The sequence below is a fragment of the Staurois parvus genome, unplaced genomic scaffold, assembly GCF_062004578.1.
Source record: "Staurois parvus isolate SC_StPar_1 unplaced genomic scaffold, SC_StPar_1.0 ptg001135l, whole genome shotgun sequence".
Lineage (NCBI taxonomy): Eukaryota > Metazoa > Chordata > Amphibia > Anura > Ranidae > Staurois > Staurois parvus.
This window is the reverse complement of record NW_028318931.1, coordinates 55,039-78,469: the sequence shown is the minus strand read 5'-3', so window position 1 is coordinate 78,469 and position 23,431 is coordinate 55,039. Positions and strand designations below refer to the sequence as shown.

Genomic DNA, 23,431 nt, shown 5'->3' with positions numbered 1-23,431 from the left:
TTATGCCCAATTCATGCAAAACTCCACGTAATCCCAAGGGGTTCACATACTTTTTCTTGCAACTGTATATATATATATATATATATATATATATATATATATATATACTGTGTGTTATACTGTGTGAGATTTTTATATATATACACGCGGTTTTGTGCAGCCCTTCCGCCGTGTAGCAGTTTTTCTGCTTCAGGGCGGCGGCCAATCGGTTAAGGTGTTACTAAACCCCCAGCAGTACGATCAGCCTGTAGATGCAGTAAAGCATGCTTGTTATACTCACTGCAGAACCTAAGGGGTTAATCCTCCTCGTGTTCTCTCTGATCCTCCCCTTCCACCTGCTGATTACAGATTTCTAGCATTCACTCTGCACATGCTCAGTTTGGTGTGCATTGCTAGAGATTTTTTTTTTTTTTTGAGAGGGTGCATGTGATCAACACAGGGCCAATCAGCACTGTCCAGACAGAGGGTCTGGGGTCATGCAGCTTCATAGGACAGTGAAAGTAGAATGAAAAAGTCTTTCTACAAGATGAGGGATGTGCAAATCCTACCGTCTGATGCCCGGGACATGCCGTTCCAGGCGCCGGGCAGGTTGTTTTTCCTTTCATTTAGCCCTGCGGCTGACAAGCAGCGAGGTTTACTTGGGAAAGCGATCGGTAAACATCGGGGCGGACAGGCTGCAGCTGTGCACACTGGTCCGGGGAAGCACACCCCCCCCCCATAGACAGGAGAGGAGAGTTGTATTGTTTTGCTCCACCTCTTCCTGCCCCTCCTCTCTGTGTCTGTCCCATCCATTGGCTGTATGATTGCGGATGTCTGACCCTGCAGAGAGCAGCCTGGGGGTGAGTGGTCTCTGCCTTACCATGGAGCTTTCCCCACCTCCCTCCCCTCTCCCCATCTATCTCCCTCCCCCTCTCTGTTCTTCCAGGAGCTTCTCACTTAACCATTTATTGTCCAGTTAGCAGCTAACTCTGACAAAAGGGGGCACTCCGCTGAATCCTGACAAAAGGGGGCACTCCGCTGAATCCTGACAAAAGGGGGCACTCCGCTGAATCCTGACAAAAGGGGGCACTCTGCTGAGCCCTGACAAAAGGGGGCACTCTGCTGAGGCGTGGCAAAAAGGGGGCACTGGGCTGAACTCTGACAAAAGGGGGCACTGGGCTGAACCCCGACAAAAGGGGGCACTGGGCTGAACCCCGACAAAAGGGGGCACTGGGCTGAACCCCGACAAAAGGGGGCACTGGGCTGAGCCCCGACAAAAGGGGGCACTGGGCTGAGCCCCGACAAAAGGGGGCACTGGGCTGAACTCTGACAAAAAGGGGCACTGGGCTGAACCCCGACAAAAGGAGGCACTGGGTTGAACCCCGACAAAAAGGGGCACTGGGCTGAACTCTGACAAAAGGGGGCACTGGGCTGAGCCCTGACAAAAGGGGGCACTGGGTTGAACCCCGACAAAAAGGGGCACTGGGCTGAACCCTGACAAAAGGGGGCACTGGGCTGAACTCTGACAAAAGAGGGCACTGGGCTGAACTCTCACAAAAGGGGGAACTGGGCTGAGCCCCGACAAAAGAGGGCACTGGGCTGAACTGTGACGTAAAGGGGCACCCCGCCACATTCTGACACAAGGGGGCACTCCGCCAAAATCTTATGTAAGGATGTATTCTGCAAGGGTCCGAATGAATAGCAATATTCCAATTTGTTTTTTTCCCTCATTGGGGCCGGCGCCTCATTTACTCGCTCAGCAGATGCACATCTGCTGAGAATTTAAGAGAAACTGACACTCCCCTTTCCTGAGGAGCAGCCAATCGGTGCTCATCACATTGCAAGGTCTCTCCCCTCCCTGCTAGTCCCCGGGTGCGGTGCTGGAGACAGGCGGGGGAGGGGAGGAGGAGATAAACAGCACAATGGTAAAAACATTCAAAGTTTAGGACGCCATAATAATCGACTTACAGTGGGGCTGCGATAGTGCGGCGAGCGATCTGACACTAACTATTGCGCTGCGTTACTTTAATTGAACTGTAGTTCAGGTTATGTTGCCCCTCCCCCATATCTGTAAGGGGAAGTCTCAATTTCTCCAAATACCCCCCCCCCCTCCCCTCGGCCTTACAGCGAGAAGAAACATTTTCTGTGGAGTGGATATATTTTATGCAGTGAAAAATGCAGCTAAAGCTGTCGGGACTTGTAGTTCATTCATTCACAGAACACTACGAATGAATGACGTGGCCGTGTAGGCGGAGCCCTGCACAGCCACGCTGTTATTACCACTCCCCCTCCTGAGGATTTACCCCCCCCCCCCCCCCCTCCTGACCGGGCCATTTTTTGCGATACGGCGCTGCGTTACTTTAACTGACAATTGTGCAGTCGTGCAACACCGCACCCAAATGAAATTCATGTCCTTTTTTTCCCCCTACAAATGAAGCTTTCTTTTGGTGGTATTTGATCGCCTGTGCATTTTTATTTTTTACGCTGTAAACAAAAAAAGACCGACAATTTTGAGAAAAAAAAAATATTTTTGACCTATAAATCATATCCAGTAAATTTTTTTTAAAATAAAATTAGGACAAAATGTATTCTGCTCCGTGTCTTTGCTAAAAAAAAATCCCAATTCATGTAAATTAATTGGTTTAAGTGAAAGTTATAGCGTTTACAAATGGCGGCGAGCAGCGACTTATAGCGGGACTGTGGCGGGCATTCTGACACTGGGGGGGGGGGGACTGACTTTGTGTCAATGACATCCCCAGTGACACCAATACAGGGATCAGTGATAATAAAAAGCACCGACACTGTACTAATGGCACCGGCTGGGAAGGGCATGAAGTGACCAATGAGATTAGATAATAAAAATAAAATATTGAAGCTGTGGATGCCCAATCCCTGGCCTGACTGGGTGATATGGCGGCAGCAGCTCCTCCTCCTGTCGGGCTTGCTTCACCAGTCCAGCACTTCACCGGCAGGAGGAAATAGGTCCTGATTCCTCTATATAGATCACTAGAGGGGTCACCGGCAGGAGGAAGGAGGTCCTGATTCCTCTATATAGATCACTAGAAGGATCCCCAGTAGGAGGAAGGAGGTCCTGATTCCTCTATATAGATCTTTATATCACTAGAGGGGTCACCGGCGAGAGGAAGGAGGTCCTGATTCCTCTATATAGATCACTAGAAGGATCCCCAGTAGGAGGAAGGAGGTCCTGATTCCTCTATATAGATCTTTAGATCACTAGAGGGGTCACCGGCAGGAGGAAGGAGGTCCTGATTCCTCTATATAGATCACTGGAGTGGTCACCGGCAGGAGGTCCTAATTCCTCTATATAGATCACTAGAGGGGTCACCGGCAGGAGGAAGGAGGTCCTGATTCCTCTATATAGATCACTAGAGGGGCCACCGACAGGAGGAAGGAGGTCCCGATTCCTCTATATAGATCACTAGAGGGGCCACCGGCAGGAGGAAGGAGGTCCCGATTCCTCTATATAGATCTTTAGATCACTAGAGGGGTCACCGGCAGGAGGAAGGAGGTCCTGATTCCTCTATATAGATCTTTATATCACTAGAGGGGTCACCGGCAGGAGGAAGGAGGTCCCGATTCCTCTATATAGATCACTGGAGTGGTCACCGGCGGGAGGAAGGAGGTCCCGATTCCTCTATATAGATCACTAGAGGGGTCGCCAGCAGGAGGAAGGAGGTCCTGATTCCTCTATATAGATCTTTATATCACTAGAGGGGTCACCGGCAGGAGGAAGGAGGTCCTGATTCCTCTATGTAGATCACTAGTTGGGTCACCGGCAGGAGGAAGGAGGTCCTGATTCCTCTATATAGATCACTAGAGGGGTCACCGGCGGGAGGAAGGAGGTCCTGATTCCTCTATATAGATCTTTATATCACTAGAGGGGTCACCGGCAGGAGGAAGGAGGTCCTGATTCCTCTATATAGATCACTAGAGGGGTCACCGGCAGGAGGAAGGAGGTCCTGATTCCTCTATATAGATCACTGGAGTGGTCACCGGCAGGAGGTCCTGATTCCTCTATATAGATCACTAGAGGGGTCACCGGCAGGAGGAAGGAGGTCCTGATTCCTCTATATAGATCACTAGAGGGGCCACCGACAGGAGGAAGGAGGTCCCGATTCCTCTATATAGATCACTAGAGGGGCCACCGGCAGGAGGAAGGAGGTCCCGATTCCTCTATATAGATCTTTAGATCACTAGAGGGGTCACCGGCAGGAGGAAGGAGGTCCTGATTCCTCTATATAGATCTTTATATCACTAGAGGGGTCACCGGCAGGAGGAAGGAGGTCCCGATTCCTGTATATAGATCACTGGAGTGGTCACCGGCGGGAGGAAGGAGGTCCCGATTCCTCTATATAGATCACTAGAGGGGTCGCCAGCAGGAGGAAGGAGGTCCTGATTCCTCTATATAGATCTTTATATCACTAGAGGGGTCACCGGCAGGAGGAAGGAGGTCCTGATTCCTCTATGTAGATCACTAGTTGGGTCACCGGCAGGAGGAAGGAGGTCCTGATTCCTCTATATAGATCACTAGAGGGGTCACCGGCGGGAGGAAGGAGGTCCTGATTCCTCTATATAGATCTTTATATCACTAGAGGGGTCACCGGCAGGAGGAAGGAGGTCCTGATTCCTCTATATAGATCACTAGAGGGGTCACCGGCAGGAGGAAGGAGGTCCTGATTCCTCTATATAGATCACTAGAGGGGTCACCGGCAGGAGGAAGGAGGTCCTGATTCCTCTATATAGATCACTAGAGGGGTCACCGGCAGGAGGAAGGAGGTCCTGATTCCTCTATATAGATCACTAGAGGGATCCCCAGTAGGAGGAAGGAGGTCCTGATTCCTCTATATAGATCTTTATATCACTAGAGGGGTCACCGGCGGGAGGAAGGAGGTCCTGATTCCTCTATATAGATCTTTAGATCACTAGAGGGGTCACCGGCAGGAGGTCCTGATTCCTCTATATAGATCCTATCACTAGAGGGGTCACCGGCAGGAGGAAGGAGGTCCTGATTCCTCTATATAGATCACTAGAGGGGTCACCGGCAGGAGGAAGGAGGTCCTGATTCCTCTATATAGATCACTAGTTGGGTCACCGGCAGGAGGAAGGAGGTCCTGATTCCTCTATGTAGATCACTAGAGGGATCCCCAGTAGGAGGAAGGAGGTCCTGATTCCTCTATATAGATCTTTATATCACTAGAGGGTCACCAGCAGGAGGACAGGGAGATGGTACAGGACACGGTACAGGGAGATGGTACGGGACACGGTGCAGGGAGATGGTACGGGACACGGTACAGGGAGATGGTACGGGACACGGTACAGGGAGATGGTACGGGACACGGTACAGGGAGATGGTACGGGACACGGTACAGGGAGATGGTACGGGACACGGTACAGGGAGATGGTACGGGACATTATGGGGGAGATGGTACGGGACACGGTGCAGGGAGATGGTACAGAACACGGTGCAGGGAGATGGTACGGGACACGGTACAGGGAGATGGTACGGGACACGGTGCAGGGAGATGGTACGGGACACGGTGCAGGGAGATGGTACGGGACACGGTGCAGGGAGATGGTACGGGACACGGTACAGGGAGATGGTACAGGACACATTATGGGGGAGATGGTACGGGACACGGTGCAGGGAGATGGTACAGAACACGGTGCAGGGAGATGGTACGGGACACAGTACAGGGAGATGGTACGGGACACATTATGGGGGAGATGGTACGGGACACGGTGCAGGGAGATGGTACAGAACACGGTGCAGGGAGATGGTACGGGACACGGTACAGGGAGATGGTACGGGACACGGTGCAGGGAGATGGTACGGGACACGGTGCAGGGAGATGGTACGGGACACGGTACAGGGAGATGGTACGGGACACGGTGCAGGGAGATGGTATGGGACACATTATGGGGGAGATGGTACGGGACACGGTGCAGGGAGATGGTACGGGACACAGTACAGGGAGATGGTACGAGACACGGTGCAGGGAGATGGTACAGAACACGGTGCAGGGAGATGGTACGGGACACAGTACAGGGAGACGGTACGGGACACGGTGCAGGGAGACGGTACGAGACACGGTGCAGGGAGATGGTATGGGACACGGTACAGGGAGACGTAATGGCGACCCAGTAGAGGAAGAAGGTTGATGGAGATAATACAGTACACTGTAGAAAGACAAGACACACGACATAGGGCAATGGTACAAGGACCCAGCTCAGGGATACGGTACGTGGCACAATATAAGGACACGGTACGGGACACGGTTGAGGGACAAGGTACAGCAACACATTACAGGGTAGAGTTCAAGGAAACAGTATTACCATGGACGTTGGCAGGTAAACCACTGAGCACTGTGGGGGGGGGGGGAGGATCAGGAGAAGGAAACTCCAGGAAGAGTCATTTTTATAAGACTTCATCCAGTATTGGGTCTCCATCAGAGTGTAGTTCGGTGGTGCAGGTAGGAGAAGAATTTATCTTCTCCTTTACAGGAAATACATTTGTTTAGGATTTGGGTTTTAAGTCACCACGGTTTATATAAATGGGGTGTGTAGGAGGTGACCTGCTCCACGCACCCTCGCCATGTATCTTGTGCTCCGCTAGCCCATCTGTGGGCCCAGGACTGGCATAGCGGGGGGCCACCAGGTAGAGGGGAGTGATCAGAGTGGACTCCCGTCTGCTCTCCTTCCCTTGCCCTTCTTGTTGCTAACCCAGAAGCAACAGGTAAAACAAACCATGAAGGAATCCAATGCAGTGTGATCTGAATCTGATTAGATTCAGGGGAGCACAAGGGGGTATTATTAGAGAGAACCTGTCACATGCCCGGGACTGCGGCGGGCATTCTGGCAACACCAAGGATGTGGCATGCATATGTTGTCGGGGACACCAGGAGGCAAGTGTCCTAAAAGTAGGTGGACCTCATTCTGCCTTTGGTAGATCCTTATGTCCCCGCTCTGCCCACAGTTCACTTTCCTGGAGTGGAGAATTGTCAGGTAGAGCGTTCAGCCGCTGGCAGTTATCTTTGAAGGAAAGGAGTCTTTACCTGGTGTTGGGGACTCTGTTCGAGGAGGGGATCACCAGATATGGATCTGTTCTCAATTCCAGGGACAGAAATCTGCAGGTGTTGCACTGGACGCTCTGGTGACACCATGGGGTTAATCCTCTCTGATTTATGTCTTTTTTCTGATGCAGCTTCTTCTGAGTCTACTTAGCATAGAAAACACAATTGATTTTGGTTGCTCCAGCCTGGCCCAGGAGGGCATGGTGCTCCGACATTAATATCTTGGTAGACGATCTTTTGATCATTATGTTCTTTCCTGATATCCTCTCGGAAGAGCCGATATACCTACCTTCTTTAAAGTTGTGGCATGGCTATTAAAGCCAGAATCCTGAAGGACGAGGAAATATCTGATGCAGTTATTACCATACTTATGAGGGCCAGTAAGGCTACTTCAAGAAATATTTACCACAGGACCCGGAAATCCTATGGGACCTGTAGTGAGGCTTGGAAGGTCATCTTCACAAGTGGGATCTTGGCTTTTCTCCACACAAGGGTTGATATGATTCTGGCTCTAACTACAGTCATGGGTCAGAGTTCGGCCTCGGCAGTCCTCTCTCAGAGGTTAAATGCTTTGGTGTGTGAAAATCAATAGAAAATAGTGGACTTGGTAGTCACTTGACCCTTCTTTGGTCCTTCGAGAAGGCCAATAGAAAGATTAACTGCCAGACCGTGGCTGAAAGTTTCTGATACAATCTGACAACCTGCACCACAAAAAATGTGGAATTGTGTTTCCCGGTGGCTGAAACCTAGGAAAAAACCCAGCCAAGCACTTTCCTGCTTGGAAAGAAAAGCTGAAAACTCTTTAGGAAAAGAAGACGGCCAAAGTCGAAGGATCCCCTTGTCATGGAGAAGGATCAGGAATGGCCCCCTGTAAGGAAGAGTTTAGATATCCTCCTTTCCAAGGCTATGACAACAGGACACCACCTTCCTTACCTAACATCTAAGGGAAGGTCCCAAATAAGCTCAAAATGGAGGTCTCTATAGAACAGAAAAAAGACCAAGATCAAAGATATGTACAATTTGTGCAAGGTGTTATACATATCTTTGATCTTGGCTTTTTTCTGTTCTATGGAGACCTCCATTTTGAGCTTATTTGGGACCTTCCCTTAGATTTTAGGTAAGGAAGGTGGTGTCCTGTTGTCATTGCCTTGGAAAGGAGGATATCTAAACTCTTCCTTACAGGGGACCATTCCTGATCCTTCTCCATGACAAGGGGATCCTTCGACTTTGGCCGTCTTCTTTTCCTAAAGAGTTTTCAGCTTTTCTTTCCAAGCAGGAAAGTGCTTGGCTGGGTTTTTTCCTAGGTTTCAGCCACCGGGAAACACAATTCCACATTTTTTGTGGTGCAGGTTGTCAGATTGTATCAGAAACTTTCAGCCACGGTCTGGCAGTTAATCTTTCTATTGCCCTTCTCGAAGGACCAAAGAAGGGTCAAGTGACTACCAAGTCCACTATTTTCTATTGGTTTTCATTAGGGATGCACCGAAATTTCGGTGGCCGAAACGTTTCGGCCGAAAACACCCCTTTCGCCTGTTGGCCGAAATGAAAAAAATCACTGATACAGGTGCCGAAAAAACCCCGGCCACTGCCGCCGCCTGCCACTGCCACCACTGGCCGCCACTCAGCAGTTCTCAGCCTTAGATGAGAAACCATCGATGGGCGCTGGACATTGAGATGAGTGAAGGAAAAATTGCCGCCACTCATCTCTATGCCCTTGGAGGACCAAAGTGATGTCCTTTCTGGTTCAAGACATTTTTTTTTTTTTATAAAGCACTAGATCAATGCTTTTTTTTTTGATCCAATGCTTTACATTGTAGAGGAGAGATGTGGGGTCTTATTGACCCCATATCTCTCCATAAAGAGGACCTGTCACTAATTATTTCTATCACAAGGGATGCATGCATTTCTTGTGATAAGAATAAAAGTGATACATTTTTTTGAAAGGGACAGTGCAAAAAAAAAAATTAGATAAATTAAAAAAAAAAGTTTAAAGTGCTCCCATCCCCCCGTGCTCCCACGTAGTGATGAACGCATATGGAAGCGACGCCCACATATGTAAACGTTGTTCAAACTACACGCGTGAGGTATCGCCATGAACGTCGGAGCAAGAGCAATAATTCTCACTTTAGACCTCCTGTGTATGTTACACTGCTAACCTGTAGAAATTTTTAAAGCATCCCCCATGTAGATTTTTAAGTATTGCAGTTTCACGCCATTCCACGAGCATGCGCAATTTTAAAGCGTGACGTGTTGGGTATCTATTTACTCGCCGTAACATCCTCTTTCATATTTAAAAAAGAGTTGGGGTATATATTGGGCTTTTTTTTGTTTTTTTTTTTAATCAAAGTGTATTTTTTCTCAAAAAATATATATTCATTTTTAAAAACTGCGCATTTCGGTTTCGACTTTCGGCCAAGTGTATTTTGAATTTTTCGGTTTCGGCACCATAATTTTCATTACGGTGCACCACTAATTTTCAACGGTGTATCACTCGAGCTTATTGGGTGAAAGAAAGGCTCGGCCTTTTCCAAATTTGCACTTTTTACCAGAAGAATAGATACCTCCTGGGCTATCCGTCATCAAGCTTCAGTAGCTCAGTTCTGCAGGACCGTAAACTGGTATTTGTTTACACGTTTTCAGGGTTTTACCAGGAGGATGATAGAGGGGCTGAGAATGAGTTGTTGTTGTAATGGTTGCAGGCTGATGTGTGAGGTCATTTTTGGCCTGTTGGTGGTTGCTGTGTCACCTTCCCCTCATGGGCGTTGCTTTAGGACATCCCACCTTCCCCTCATGGGCGTTGCTTTAGGAAATCACACCTTACCGTCATGGGCGTTGCTTTAGGACATCCCATCTTCCCCTCATGGGCGTTGCTTTAGGACATCCCACCTTCCCCTCATAGGCGTTGCTTTAGGACATCACACCTTCCCCTCATGGGTGTTGCTTTAGGACATCACACCTTCCCTTCATGGGTGTTGCTTTAGGACATCACACCTTCCCTTCATGGGCGTTGCTTTAGGACATTCCATCTTCCCCTCATGGGCGTTGCTTTAGGACATCCCACCTTCCCCTCATGGGCGTTGCTTTAGGACATCCCACCTTCCCCTCATGGGCGTTGCTTTAGGACATCCCACCTTCCCCTCATGGGCGATGCTTTAGGACATCCCACCTTCCCCTCATGGGCGTTGCTTTAGGACATCCCACCTTCCCCTCATGGGCATTGCTTTAGGACATCCCACCTTCCCCTCATGGGCGTTGCTTTAGGACATCCCACCTTCCCCTAATGGGCGTTGCTTTAGGACATCCCACCTTCCCTCATGGGCGTTGCTTTAGGACATCCCACCTTCCCCTCATGGGCGTTGCTTTACGACATCCCACTTTCCCCTCATGGGCATTGCTTTAGGACATCCCTTTGAGTAAGATTTATTAAGGTCGCTCTGTGTCCCGTGATGTATTCCAAGAAATGAATTTTACAGGTAAGCCATCAAATCTGTTTTTGTGACCATAAAGGGAATCTTATTCAGCTTTCTTTGCCAGCAGATCAAAACTAAACAAAAATAAACCAATCAAAACAAAACTTTACATTGAATAATTCAAAACTAAGAAAACACTAAATTGAATGTATCTCTGTGTGTAATCCCACTGGGTACATGACAGAAACCCTCATATTATCCCCCATACACCCCCATCCTAGTATAACCAGTACAGTCCAGATAATTCTCTGTTATTACTTATTGGTCTACAGGAAAACCAGTATAGATCACAAGACCAATGAGGATGGAGGAGGACCGGAGTCACATGACTGAGAGGATACTAAACCTCATCCTGGAGATCATTTCCCTGCTCATCGGAGAGGTGAGGAGGATTCTGGGAGGTCACATGACATCACTCTTATCTCTATTAATAAAACACAGACCTGACCGGAGAGGTGAGGAGGATTCTGGGAGGTCACGTGACATCACCCCTATCTCTATTAATAAAACACAGACCTGACCCAAGAGGTGAGGAGGATTCTGGGAGGTCACATGACATCACTCTTATCTCTATTAATAAAACACAGACCTGACCCGAGAGGTGAGGAGGATTCTGGGAGGTCACATGACATGACTCATCTCAATTATTATTATTATTATACAGGATTTATATACCGCCGACAGTTTGCTCAGCGCTTTACATTATGGTAAAACACAGACCTGACCGGAGAGGTGAGGAGGATTCTGGGAGGTCACATGACATCACACTTATCTCTATTAATAAAACACAGACCTGACCGGAGAGGTGAGGAGGATTCTGGGAGGTCACATGACATCACACTTATCTCTATTAATAAAACACAGATCTGACTGGAGAGGTGAGGAGGATTCTGGGAGGTCACATGACATCACTCTTGTCTCCATTAATAAAACACAGACCTGACCGGAGAGGTGAGGAGGATTCTGGGAGGTCACATGACATCACTCTTATCTCTAATAATAAAACAGACCTGACCGGAGCGGTGAGGAGGATTCTGGGAGGTCACGTGACATCACTCTCATCTCTATTAATAAAACACAGACGTGACCGGAGAGTTGAGGAGGATTCTGGGAGGTGACATGACATCACTCTTATCTCCATTAATAAAACACAGACCTGACTGGAGAGCTGAGGAGGATTCTGGGAGGTCACATGACATCACACTTATCTCTAATAATAAAACAGACCTGACCGGAGCGGTGAGGAGGATTCTGGGAGGTCACATGACATCACACTTATCTCTATTAATAAAACACAGACCTGACCGGAGAGGTGAGGAGGATTCCGGAAAGTCACATGACATGACTCATCTCTATTAATAAAACACAGACCTGACCGGAGAGGTGAGGAGGATTCTGGGAGGTCACGTGACATCACTCTCATCTCTATTAAAACACAGACCTGACCCGAGAGGTGAGGAGGATTCTGGAAGGTCACGTGACATCACACTTATCTCTAATAATAAAACAGACCGGAGCGGTGAGGAGGATTCTGGGAGGTCACATGACATCACTCTTATCTCTATTAATAAAACACAGACGTGACCGGAGGGGTGAAGAGGATTCTGGGAGGTCACATGACATCACACTTATCTCTATTAATAAAACACAGACCTGACCCGAGAGGTGAGGAGGATTCTGGGAGGTCACGTGACATCACACTTATCTCTAATAATAAAACAGACCGGAGCGGTGAGGAGGATTCTGGGAGGTCACATGACATCACTCTTATCTCTATTAATAAAACACAGACGTGACCGGAGGGGTGAAGAGGATTCTGGGAGGTCACATGACATCACACTTATCTCTATTAATAAAACACAGACCTGACCCGAGAGGTGAGGAGGATTCTGGGAGGTCACGTGACATCACACTTATCTCTAATAATAAAACAGACCGGAGCGGTGAGGAGGATTCTGGGAGGTCACGTGACATCACTCTCATCTCTATTAATAAAACACAGACGTGACCGGAGAGGTGAGGAGGATTCTGGGAGGTCACATGACATCACTCCTATCGCTATTAATAAAACACAGACCTGACCCGAGAGGTGAGGAGGATTCTGGGAGGTCACATGACATGACTCATCTCAATAATTATTATTATTATTATACAGGATTTATATACCGCCGACACTTTGCTCAGCGCTTTACATTATGGTAAAACACAGACCTGACCGGAGAGGTGAGGAGGATTCTGGGAGGTCACATGACATCACTCTTATCTCTAATAATAAAACAGACCTGACCGGAGCGGTGGGGAGGATTCTGGGAGGTCACGTGACATCACTCTCATCTCTATTAATAAAACACAGACGTGACCGGAGAGGTGAGGAGGATTCTGGGAGGTCACATGACATCACTCCTATCTCTATTAATAAAACACAGACCTGACCGGAGAGGTGAGGAGGATTCTGGGAGGTCACATGACATCATACTTATTTCTATTATTAAAACACAGACCTGACCCGAGAGGTGAGGAGGATTCTGGGAGGTCACATGACATGACTCATCTCAATTATTATTATTATTATACAGGATTTATATACCGCCGACAGTTTGCTCAGCGCTTTACATTATGGTAAAACACAGACCTGACCGGAGAGGTGAGGAGGATTCTGGGAGGTCACATGACATCACACTTATCTCTATTAATAAAAGACAGACCTGACCGGAGCGGTGAGGAGGATTCTGGGAGGTCACATGACATCACTCTCATCTCTAATAATAAAACACAGACCTGACCTGAGAGTTGAGGAGGATTCTGGGAGGTCACATGACATCACTCTTATCTCTATTAATAAAACAAAGACGTGACCGGAGAGGTGAGGAGGATTCTGGGAGGTCACGTGACATCACACTTATCTCTATTAATAAAACACAGACGTGACCCGAGAGGTGAGGAGGATTCTGGGAGGTCACATGACATCACTCCTATCTCTATTAATAAAACACAGACCTGACCGGAGAGGTGAGGAGGATTCTGGGAGGTGACATGACATCACTCTTATCTCCATTAATAAAACACAGACCTGACCGGAGAGGTGAGGAGGATTCTGGGAGGTCACATGACATCACTCTTATCTCTAATAATAAAACAGACCTGACCGGAGAGGTGAGGAGGATTCTGGGAGGTCACATGACATCACTCCTATCTCTATTAATAAAACACAGACCTGACCGGAGAGGTGAGGAGGATTCTGGGAGGTCACATGACATCACTCTCATCTCTATTACTAAAACACAGACATGACCCGAGAGGTGAGGAGGATTCTGGGAGGTCACATGACATCACTCTTATCTCCATTAATAAAACACAGACCTGACCGGAGAGGTGAGGAGGATTCTGGGAGGTCACATGACATCACTCCTATCTCTATTAATAAAACACAGACCTGACCCGAGAGGTGAGGAGGATTCTGGGAGGTCACCTGATATCTCTATTGGTTTTTCAATACAGAGTTTTCCTCTTCTGAAGTCAGGTGACCATACGACCATCACAGTGCCTCCATGGGACTCCCTAAAACCCGAGAGAGACAACATGCAGAAGATTCTAGAAGTCACCAAGAAGATGATGGAGCTGCTGACGGGAGAGGTGAGCGGTGCCGGGAATTCTGGGACATTCTCCAGTAACAGACAAGGGGTGTGCCTGGATGGTGACTGTATCATTGTGTGTGTCAGGTTCCTATAAGATGTCAGGACGTCGCTGTCTATTTCTCCATGGAGGAGTGGGAGTATTTAGAAGGACACAAGGATCTCTACAAGGACGTCATGATGGACAATCAGCCGCCCCTCACATCACCGGGTAAGAGGAGACTTTATTGTAAAGGAGAGAGCAGTACGGAGGATCCACCTAGATCCCCCATCATCTGATAAACACATAGAAACAATGGATTCAGTCAGTGTGTGTGTTTCCTACAGATGGATCCAGGAATGGGAACCCACCAGAGAGATGTCCCCGTCCTCTGTATTCCCGGGATTCCACACGGATCAATATTAAAGAAGAGATAAAAGAGGAGGAGGATGAGGTTGGGTTGATGGAGGACCTACACAAAGATCTGTACCAGGACACCATGGTGGAGTCATCCAGCCACCAAAACCCCCCAGAGAGATGTCCCCGTCCTCTGTATTCCCGAGCCTCCACACAGGACGATCACAGCTATACAAAATATTATCAGGTAGATGAGTAACGATCGCTGGTAGTTGTGGATTTATACAATAGTATGTTACAGGGAATGTTTAATTATATCTTTCAGAGTGGAAACCTCGGGGATCATAATATTGTTGTTAAAGAAGAGTTTAAAGAGGAGGATGAGGAGTATGGAGTGATGGAGGAGTTTTCAGAAGAATTCAAGGATTTCATGGAGCCACCTAATACCAGGAACCCCCCAGAGAGATGTCTCCATCCTCTGCATTCCTGGGATTCCAAACAGGAAGGTCACACCATCCCTCACTATTACAAGGTTAGTGGGACAGGGCATCTAGAACATGGGTGTCAAACTGGCGGCCCTCCAAACTACAAGTCCCATGAGGCATTGCAAGGCTGACCGTTACAAGCATGACTTCCAAAGGTAGACGCATGATGGGACTTGTAGCTTTGCAACAGCTGGAGGACCGCCAGTTTGACACCCCTGATCTAGAACGTGGACTCGTGGAGGTGATGTGTGGATTTTTTATATGTGATGTGACGATATTAAACTTTACAGATGATCTTTTCTATCATTCTCCTGGTTTAGGGTGCAGATCTGAGCGATAGAGGATTTGAGGGTAAAGCAGAAGAAGACGAGACATATGTGAGGGACGAGCGGCAGTCTTTGGAGGAGGATGGAATAATGGTGACATTTATAGAGGAGGACACTCCTACAGAGATCAGCACAGGTGGGGCATTAATACTAAATACATCCCTCCACCTATACTGCTCACTGATTGGTCCAAAAGTAGGGCGGGGACTGGGCGATACCAGCCTGTAATATCCTGGTCACTTTTCTGAGCTGTGCTCCCCGTCCTGTATTTCTCTCAGATAATCTTTGTCCTCTGTGCTGCAGTTCATGTGTCTAGGCTGGATTTAAAACCAATTACCGCCACCTCCCCCCCCAACCCCCCCAAAAAAAAAAATTAAAAGTCAACAGCTACAAATACTGTAACTGCTGACTTTTAATTATAGGACTCTTACCTGTCCCTGCATCCAGCGGTGTCCTCACCCTGAGCTGATTCTTCAAACGGCTGTCAGGTGCTGGCACCGCCATCTTGACTAAGGGAAACTGGTTTCCAACTGCACATGCTGCACTTTGTGAATGGGCTGCAGTGATCTGGGACCTTGGAAGTGTCCCAGAGGGCTGCAGGGGGCGCCGAACTTCCGGATCCGTTCACTGTGATGAACTGAGCCAGAAGTGGGAGCGGGAACCTGTCAAAACCAGCTAATCGCTCCCCCCCCCCAAAAGGTGCCAGATATGATAGCGGAGGGGGGAGGAGGCAGAAATGCTTAGATTGTGGGGTTCAGCTGGCATCAAAATGTTGATTTCCCCATAGGCATTGCTTGACTTGGGTGTGTGCCTTAGGTCTTGTGTCCCATGCTTGGATCTAGCAATTCTCCCGGGGTTACTTGCCCTGTTGTTTGCTGACAGTGCCGGGTGGAGGGATATGTCTGTATAGTCTCAGACCCAAGGCAAGAAGATTGCTGCACATAGTATAGATCAGGGGTACTGAATTACAATTTACGGGGGTCCGGGCAGTAACATTTTTTTCTGGTGGAGGTCCGAGTGTCATGTTGGTGCTATGACCCTTCATGATCCTTCACATCACAACCTCCCCCCACCACATCCCCCTTTTTTACATCACGGATCACCCCATCACGGACCCCCCATCACGGACCCCCCATCACTGACATCCCGTCACAGACCTTGCTCATCACAGATGCCCATGACAAACTCCTCAGCACAGACCCCCCTCCATCACAGATCCCCTCCATGACAAATGTCTCAGCACAGACCCCCCTCCATCACAGATCCCCCTAATCTCAGATCCCCCTCATCACAGTCCCTGCTCATCACATATCCCCTCCATGACAATCTCCTCAGCATAGACCCCTCTCATCACAGACCCCCCTTGGCACAGATCCCTATCATCACAGATCCCCCTGAGCACTGACCCCCCATCACAGATCCCCTCATCACAGTCCCTGCTCATCACATATCCACTTCATGACAAAACCTTCAGCACAGATCCCCCTCATAACAGACCGCTCTCATCACAGACTGCTCTCATCACAGACCCCCCCTCGGCACAGATCCCCTCCATCACAGATCCCTCTCAGCACAGATTCCCTCCATCACAGATCCCCTCATCACAGATCCCTCTCAGCACAGATCCCTCATCACAGTCCCTGCTCTTCACATATCCCCTCCATGACAATCCCCTCATTACAGACCCCCCCTCATCACAGATCCCCCCATCACATCCCTGCTCTTCACATCTCTCCTCCATGACACCCCCCTCATTACAGACCCCCCTCATCACAGATCCCCCTAATCACAGAATGCCCCATCACGGACCCCCCCTTTACTGACATCCCATCACAGTCCCTGCTCATCACATATCCACTTCATGACAATCCCTTCAGCACAGATCCCCCTCATAACAGACCGCTCTCATCACAGACTGCTCTCATCACAGACCCCCCCTCAGCACAGATCCCCTCCACCACAGATCCCCCCATCACAGATCCCTCATCACAGTCCCTGATCTTCACATATCCCCTCCATGACAATCCCCTTATTACAGACCCCCCCTCATCACAGATCCCCTCATCACAGTCCCTGCTTTTCACATATCTCCTCCATGACACCCCCCTCATTACAGACCCCACTCCTCACAGATCCTCCTCATCACAGAATGCCCCATCACGGACCCCCCCATCACTGACATCCCATCACAGACCTTGCTCATCACAGATCCCCTCCATGACAAACTCCTCAGCACAGACCCCCCTCCATCACTGATCCCTCTCAGCACTGACCCCCCATCACAGACCCCTCATCACAGATCCCCTCATCACAGTCCCTGCTCATCACATATCCACTTCATGACAATCCCTTCAGCACAGATCCCCCTCATAGCAGACCACTCTCATCACAGACTGCTCTCATCACACCCCCCCTCGGCACAGATCCCTCTCAGCACAGATCCCCTCCATCACAGATCCCCCATCACAGATCCCCTCATCACAGTCCCTGCTCTTCACAGATCCCCTCCATGACAATCCCCTCATTACAGATCCCCCTCATCACAGATCCCCCTCATCACAGACCCCTCTCTTCACAGACCCCCTCATCACAGATCCCTTTCAGCACTGACCCCCCCCCCCCATCACAGATCCCCTCATCACAGATCCCTTTCAGCTCTGACCCCCCCCCCCCCATCACAGATCCCCTCATCACAGTCCATGCTCATCACAGATCCCCTCCATGACAAACTCCTCAGCACAGACCCCCCTCCACCACAGATCCCTTTCAGCACTGACCCCCCCATCACAGACCCCTCATCACAGATCCCCTCATCACAGTCCATGCTCATCACAGATCCCCTCTATGACAAACTCCTCAGCACAGACCCCTCTCATCACAGACCCCTCTCATCACAGATCCCCCTCATCACAGATCCCCCTCATCACAGACCCCTCTCATCACAGATCCCCCTCGGCACAGATCCCCTCCATCACAGATTCCCCTCATCACAGACCCCTTTCATCACAGACCCCCCCCCCCCCCCTTCATCACACATCCCCTCCATCATAGATAGGGAAGACAACTCACCGAAGTTCAAAACGAGCATCAGACTGGGGAAGAAAGGGGATTTAAGTGACTTTGAACGTGGCATGGTTGTTGGTGCCAGACGGGCTGGTCTGAGAATTTCAAAAACTGCTGATCTGCTGGGATTTTCACACACAGCCATCTCTGGAGAAATCCAGACTCATCAGACCAGGCAACGTTTTTCCCATCTTCTATTGTCCAGTTTTGGTGATCCTGTGTGAATTGTAGCCTCCGTTTCCTGTTCTTAGTTGACAGGAGTGGCACACGACGTGGTCTTCTGCTGCTGTAGCCCATCTGCTTCAAGGTTGTGCGTTCAGAGATGGTATCCTGCATACCTTGGTGTAACGAGTGGTTATTGGAGTTACTGTTGCCTTTCTTTCATCTCCAACCAGTCTGCCCATTCTCCTCTGACCTCTGACACCAACAAGACATTGACCTCTGACCTCAACAAGATATTGACCTCTGACCTCAACAAGGCATTTTCCTCCACACAACTGCCGATCACTAGATATTTTCTCTTTTCGGACCATCCTCTGGGAACCCTAGAGATGGTTGAAAATCCCGGTAGATCAGCAGTTTTTGAAATCCTCAGACCAGCCCGTCTGGCGCCAACAACCATGCCACGTTCAAAGTCACTTAAATCCCCTTTCTTCCCCATTATGATGCTCAGTTTGAACTTCAGCGAGTCGTCTTCACCACATCTAGAGGCCTTAATGCTTTGAGTTGCTGCCATGTGATTGGCTGATTAGCTATTTTGTGTTACCAAGCCTTTGAACAGGTGGTCCTCGTAAAGTGGCCGGTGAGTATCTGATGTGATTGGAGGACAGACTTTTACACGTTGACAATAATGTGATAATATCCGCAAATTTTGGAACCTTAAACAGAAAGTGATAATGGGGGAGGAGTCAGTAAGAGTCAATAAACCAATGATGGTGGTCTTTAGGATCAGTCCAGTCTTTATCTTGGTTGTTCTCCCCCCATCCTCACTCTCTGACCTCTGGTGGGGCTCAGCCCCGCTGTTCTTCATGACTAAATCATGGACTGAATCAGGGAGTGCAGGTCTTCTGGTGTTGGGAAGATGGCGATGAGTGATAGAGGGGTGTGAGGACATTCAACCCATAAACCCCTCATCACTGTCACTCCTATAAAAGACAGTTCTGTTGTGTCTTCACTCTCTGACTAAGGTCCATGAATAAAGACATTAACTACACGGCTCAAAAATGAAAGGAAGACTTTGACAACCCATCAGATCTCAATGGGGAGGAATCTCCTGCTGGATCTCTATACTGACATGGACGGGGGATGGGTGAGGAACGTAAGGATGCCTCATCGTTGGATGGAAATGAAAATGACCGACCTACAGAGGACTGAATTCAAAGACACCCCGAAAATCAAAGTGAAGAAATGATGCAGCAGGCGAGTCCATGTTGGTGAAATGTCATTGCAGCAACTCAGAATGGTCCTCAGTAGTCTGTGTGGCCCCCATGTGCTTGTATGCATGCCTGACAACGTCGGGGGAGGGTCCTAATGAGACCACGGATGGTGTCCTGGGGGATTTCCTCCCAGATCTGGACCAGGGCATCACTGAGCTCCTGGACAGTCTGAGGTGCAACCTGGCGGCGTCAGATGGACCCAAAACATGACATCCCAGAGGAGTTCTATTGGATTTGGGTCAGGTGAGTGTGGGGACCATTCAATGATATAAATTCCTTCATCCTCCAGAAACTGCCTGCATACTCTCCCCACATGAGGCCGGAACCCAGGACCCACCGCACCAGGAGGAACGCAGGACCCACTGCCCCAGGAGGAACTCAGGACTTCCGGCACCAGGAGGAACCCAGGATCCACTGCACCAGGAGGAACCCAGGACCCACCACACCAGGAGGAACCCAGGATCCACCGCACCAGGAGGAACCCAGGACCCACCGCACCAGGAGGAACCCAGGATCCACCGCACCAGGAGGAACCCAGGACCCACCGCACCAGGAGGAACCCAGGACCCACCGCACCAGGAGAAACCCAGGACCCCCTGCACCAGCATAGGGTCTGACAATGGGTCCAAGGATTTCATCCCGATACCTAATGGCAGTCAGGGTGCCATTGTCTAGCCTGTAGAGGTCTGTGCGTCCCTCCATGGATATGCCTCCCCAGACCATCACTGACCCACCACCAAAACGGTCATGCTGAACCATGTTACAGGCAGCAGAACGTTCTCCATGGCTTCTCCAGACCCTTTCACGTCTGTCACATGTGCTCAGGGGGAACCTGCTCTCATCTGTGAAAAGCACAGGGTGCCAGTGGTGGACCGGCCAATTCTGGGGTTCAATGGCCAATGCCAATCCAGCTCTATGGTGCCGGACAGTGAGCACAGGGCCCACTAGAGGACGTCGGGCCCTCAGGCCACCCTCATGAAGTCTGTTTCTGATTGTTTGGTCAGAGACATTCACACCAGTGGCCTGCTGGAGGTCATTTTGTAGGGCTCTGGCAGGGCTCATCCTGTTCCTCCTTGCACAAAGGAGCAGATATCGGTCCTGCTGATGGGTTAAGGACCTTCTACAGCCCCGTCCAGATCTCCTAGAGGAACTGCCTGTCTCCTGGAATCTCCTCCATGCTCTTGTCTCCTGGAATCTCCTCCATGCTCTTGAGACTGTGCTGGGAGACACAGCAAACCTTCTGGCAATGGCACCTATTGATGTGCCATCCTGGAGGGGTTGGACTGCCTGTGCAACCTCTGTAGGGTCCAGGTATGGCCTCATGCTACCAGTAGTGACACCGACCCTAGCCAAAGGCAAAAACATCAGAAAAGATGAGGAGGGAAAAAATGTCAGTGGCCTCCACCTGTAAAACCATTCCTGTTTTGGGGGTCGTCTTATTGTTGCCCATCTAGTGCACCTGTTCAGCTGAAACTGATAAACAACCCCCTCTGTGACTTACCTGTCCAGATCAATATCCCGGGAGTGTCACTGACTTGATGCTAGACTCGGATTACAAAGTCTTCCTTTCATTTTTTCAGCAGTGTAGTAGGAGATTTAGTTCCCTTAAGGGTGGAATTGTAAGCTCCTCAGAGGCCAAGCTGCCTGATGTGGGCGGAGTTTTGGTTTGGGGGAACCAATCAGCTCCTGTCTAATAATCCTCTTTGTCTTTCTATTGTAGTCCATGTCCGGGAGATGAGGAAAACCTCCGAGGATTGTCTCACTTTGTCTCCAGACTGGAAAGTAGAAGATGAGGACATCACACAGTCCAGTCCAGGAGGAAACCCGGCTCCCTCCAATGTCCATCCGGCACCACACACTGTACATGGACCATCGGATTCTTCGTATCCTGAGGAACCTCAAACGGTGCGGGACCTTCCAACAGAGAAGAGGTTCTCCTGCACTGAGTGCGGGAAGTGTTTTTGTTACAAATCCCGTCTCAATGTGCATAAAAGGTCTCACACGGGGGAGAAGCCTTACCCCTGCCCTGAGTGCGGGAAATGTTTTTCACAGAAGACTGAAGTTTACAGACATCAGAAATCTCACACGGGGGAGAAGCCGTATTCCTGCCCTGAGTGCGGGAAATGTTTTTCACAAAAGTCTCATCTTTACAGTCATCAGACATCTCACATGGGGGAGAAGCCGTATTGCTGTCCTGAGTGCGGGAAATGTTTTTCGCTGAAGTCCAATCTTTACAGACATCAGAGATCTCACATGGGGGAGAAGCCCTATTCCTGCCCTGAGTGCGGGAAACGTTTTTCACAGAAGTCCCATCTGTCCATGCATCAGAGGTCTCACGCGGGGGAGAAGCCGTATTCCTGCCCTGAGTGCGGGAAATGTTTTTCAGACAAGTCAAATCTTTACAGACATCAGAGACTGCACACGAGGAAGAAGCCACTTTCCTGTCCTGAGTGAGGGAAATGTTACTCTCTGAAGTCCTGTCTTCCTGGACATCAGGGATCGTGCACAACCCTCGAGGTGTATTAGTGCCTGGAGTGCGGGAAATGTCTTCTATAGGAATATTGCTGGACATCAGGGATCGTGCACAACCCTTGAGGTGTATTAGTGCCTGGAGTGCGGGAAATGTCTTCTATAGGAATGTTGCTGCACATCAGGGATCCCACACAACCCTCAAGGTATATTCATACCTGGAGTGCGGGAAATGTCTTTCCTGAACATTGCTGTCAGTGTATATTTTTATCACTGGTTCCCACAAAGTGTCAGAGCAGAGCTGGGAACACGATCCATCACTTCTCCTTGTTACCAGCACCACCTAGTGTACACCAAGCACATACCTAGGCAACATTTAACCCATTGATCACCCTAGATGTTAACCCCTTCCCAACCAGTGTCATTAGTACAGTGATCAGTGTATACTTTTAGCACTGATCACTGGTTCCCGCAAAGTGTCAGTGTCAAAATGTCCGCCACAATATCGCAGGTCGCTGATCTCCGCGATCACTACTGAAAAAAAATAAAATAAAAAATTCCAGTATACGTCCCATAGTTTGTAGACGCCATGAAGTTTGTGCGAACTAATCAATATACGCTTGTTGGGATTTTTTTTTTTTTTTTTACCAAAAACATGGAGCAGAATCCATTTTGGCCTAAATTTATGAAGAAATTAGATTTTTTAATTTTTTTTATTGGACATGTTTTATAGTAGAAAATAACAAAAAAATATTTTATTGTTTTGAAAATTGTCTGTCTGTTTTTTTTGTTATAATGCAAAAAAGTAAAAACGCAGAGGCGATTAAATACCTCCAAACGAAAGCTCCATTTGTGGGGAAAAAATTTCGTAAATTCCATTTGGGTGCGGCGTTGCATGACTGCGCGATTGTCTGTTAAAGTGACGCAGCGCCAGATTGCTGGTAAGGAAGGGTAGTATATTTTTCGGAGATGAGGTAGTTTAACCCCTCCCCCTTCCATAGGATTTACCCCCCTTCCTGACCAGGCTGTTGCGATTCCGTGCTGAGTCACTTTAACTGACAATTGCGCGGTCATGCAATGCTGCACCTGAACGAAATTTACGTCCTTTTTCCCCCACAAATGGACCTTTCTTTTGGTGGTATT

The 23,431-nt window shown here is 49.0% G+C and overlaps 1 protein-coding gene across 1 annotated transcript in view; it reads left to right on the top strand.

Annotated features, from left to right (window-relative positions):
- Positions 1-23,058, top strand: part of LOC149439289 (uncharacterized) — a 29,058-nt gene extending 6,000 nt beyond the window's left edge. The window contains exons 2-8 of the mRNA XM_089659213.1: positions 10,813-10,922; positions 14,039-14,173; positions 14,260-14,383; positions 14,500-14,756; positions 14,835-15,041; positions 15,315-15,456; positions 21,540-23,058. Coding sequence (XP_089515339.1) covers positions 10,839-10,922; positions 14,039-14,173; positions 14,260-14,383; positions 14,500-14,756; positions 14,835-15,041; positions 15,315-15,456; positions 21,540-22,273 — 1,683 coding nt within the window. The 5' untranslated portion in view covers positions 10,813-10,838 and the 3' untranslated portion in view covers positions 22,274-23,058. The remainder of the gene's footprint in view (positions 1-10,812; positions 10,923-14,038; positions 14,174-14,259; positions 14,384-14,499; positions 14,757-14,834; positions 15,042-15,314; positions 15,457-21,539) is intronic.
- The last annotated feature ends 373 nt before the right edge of the window (positions 23,059-23,431 follow it).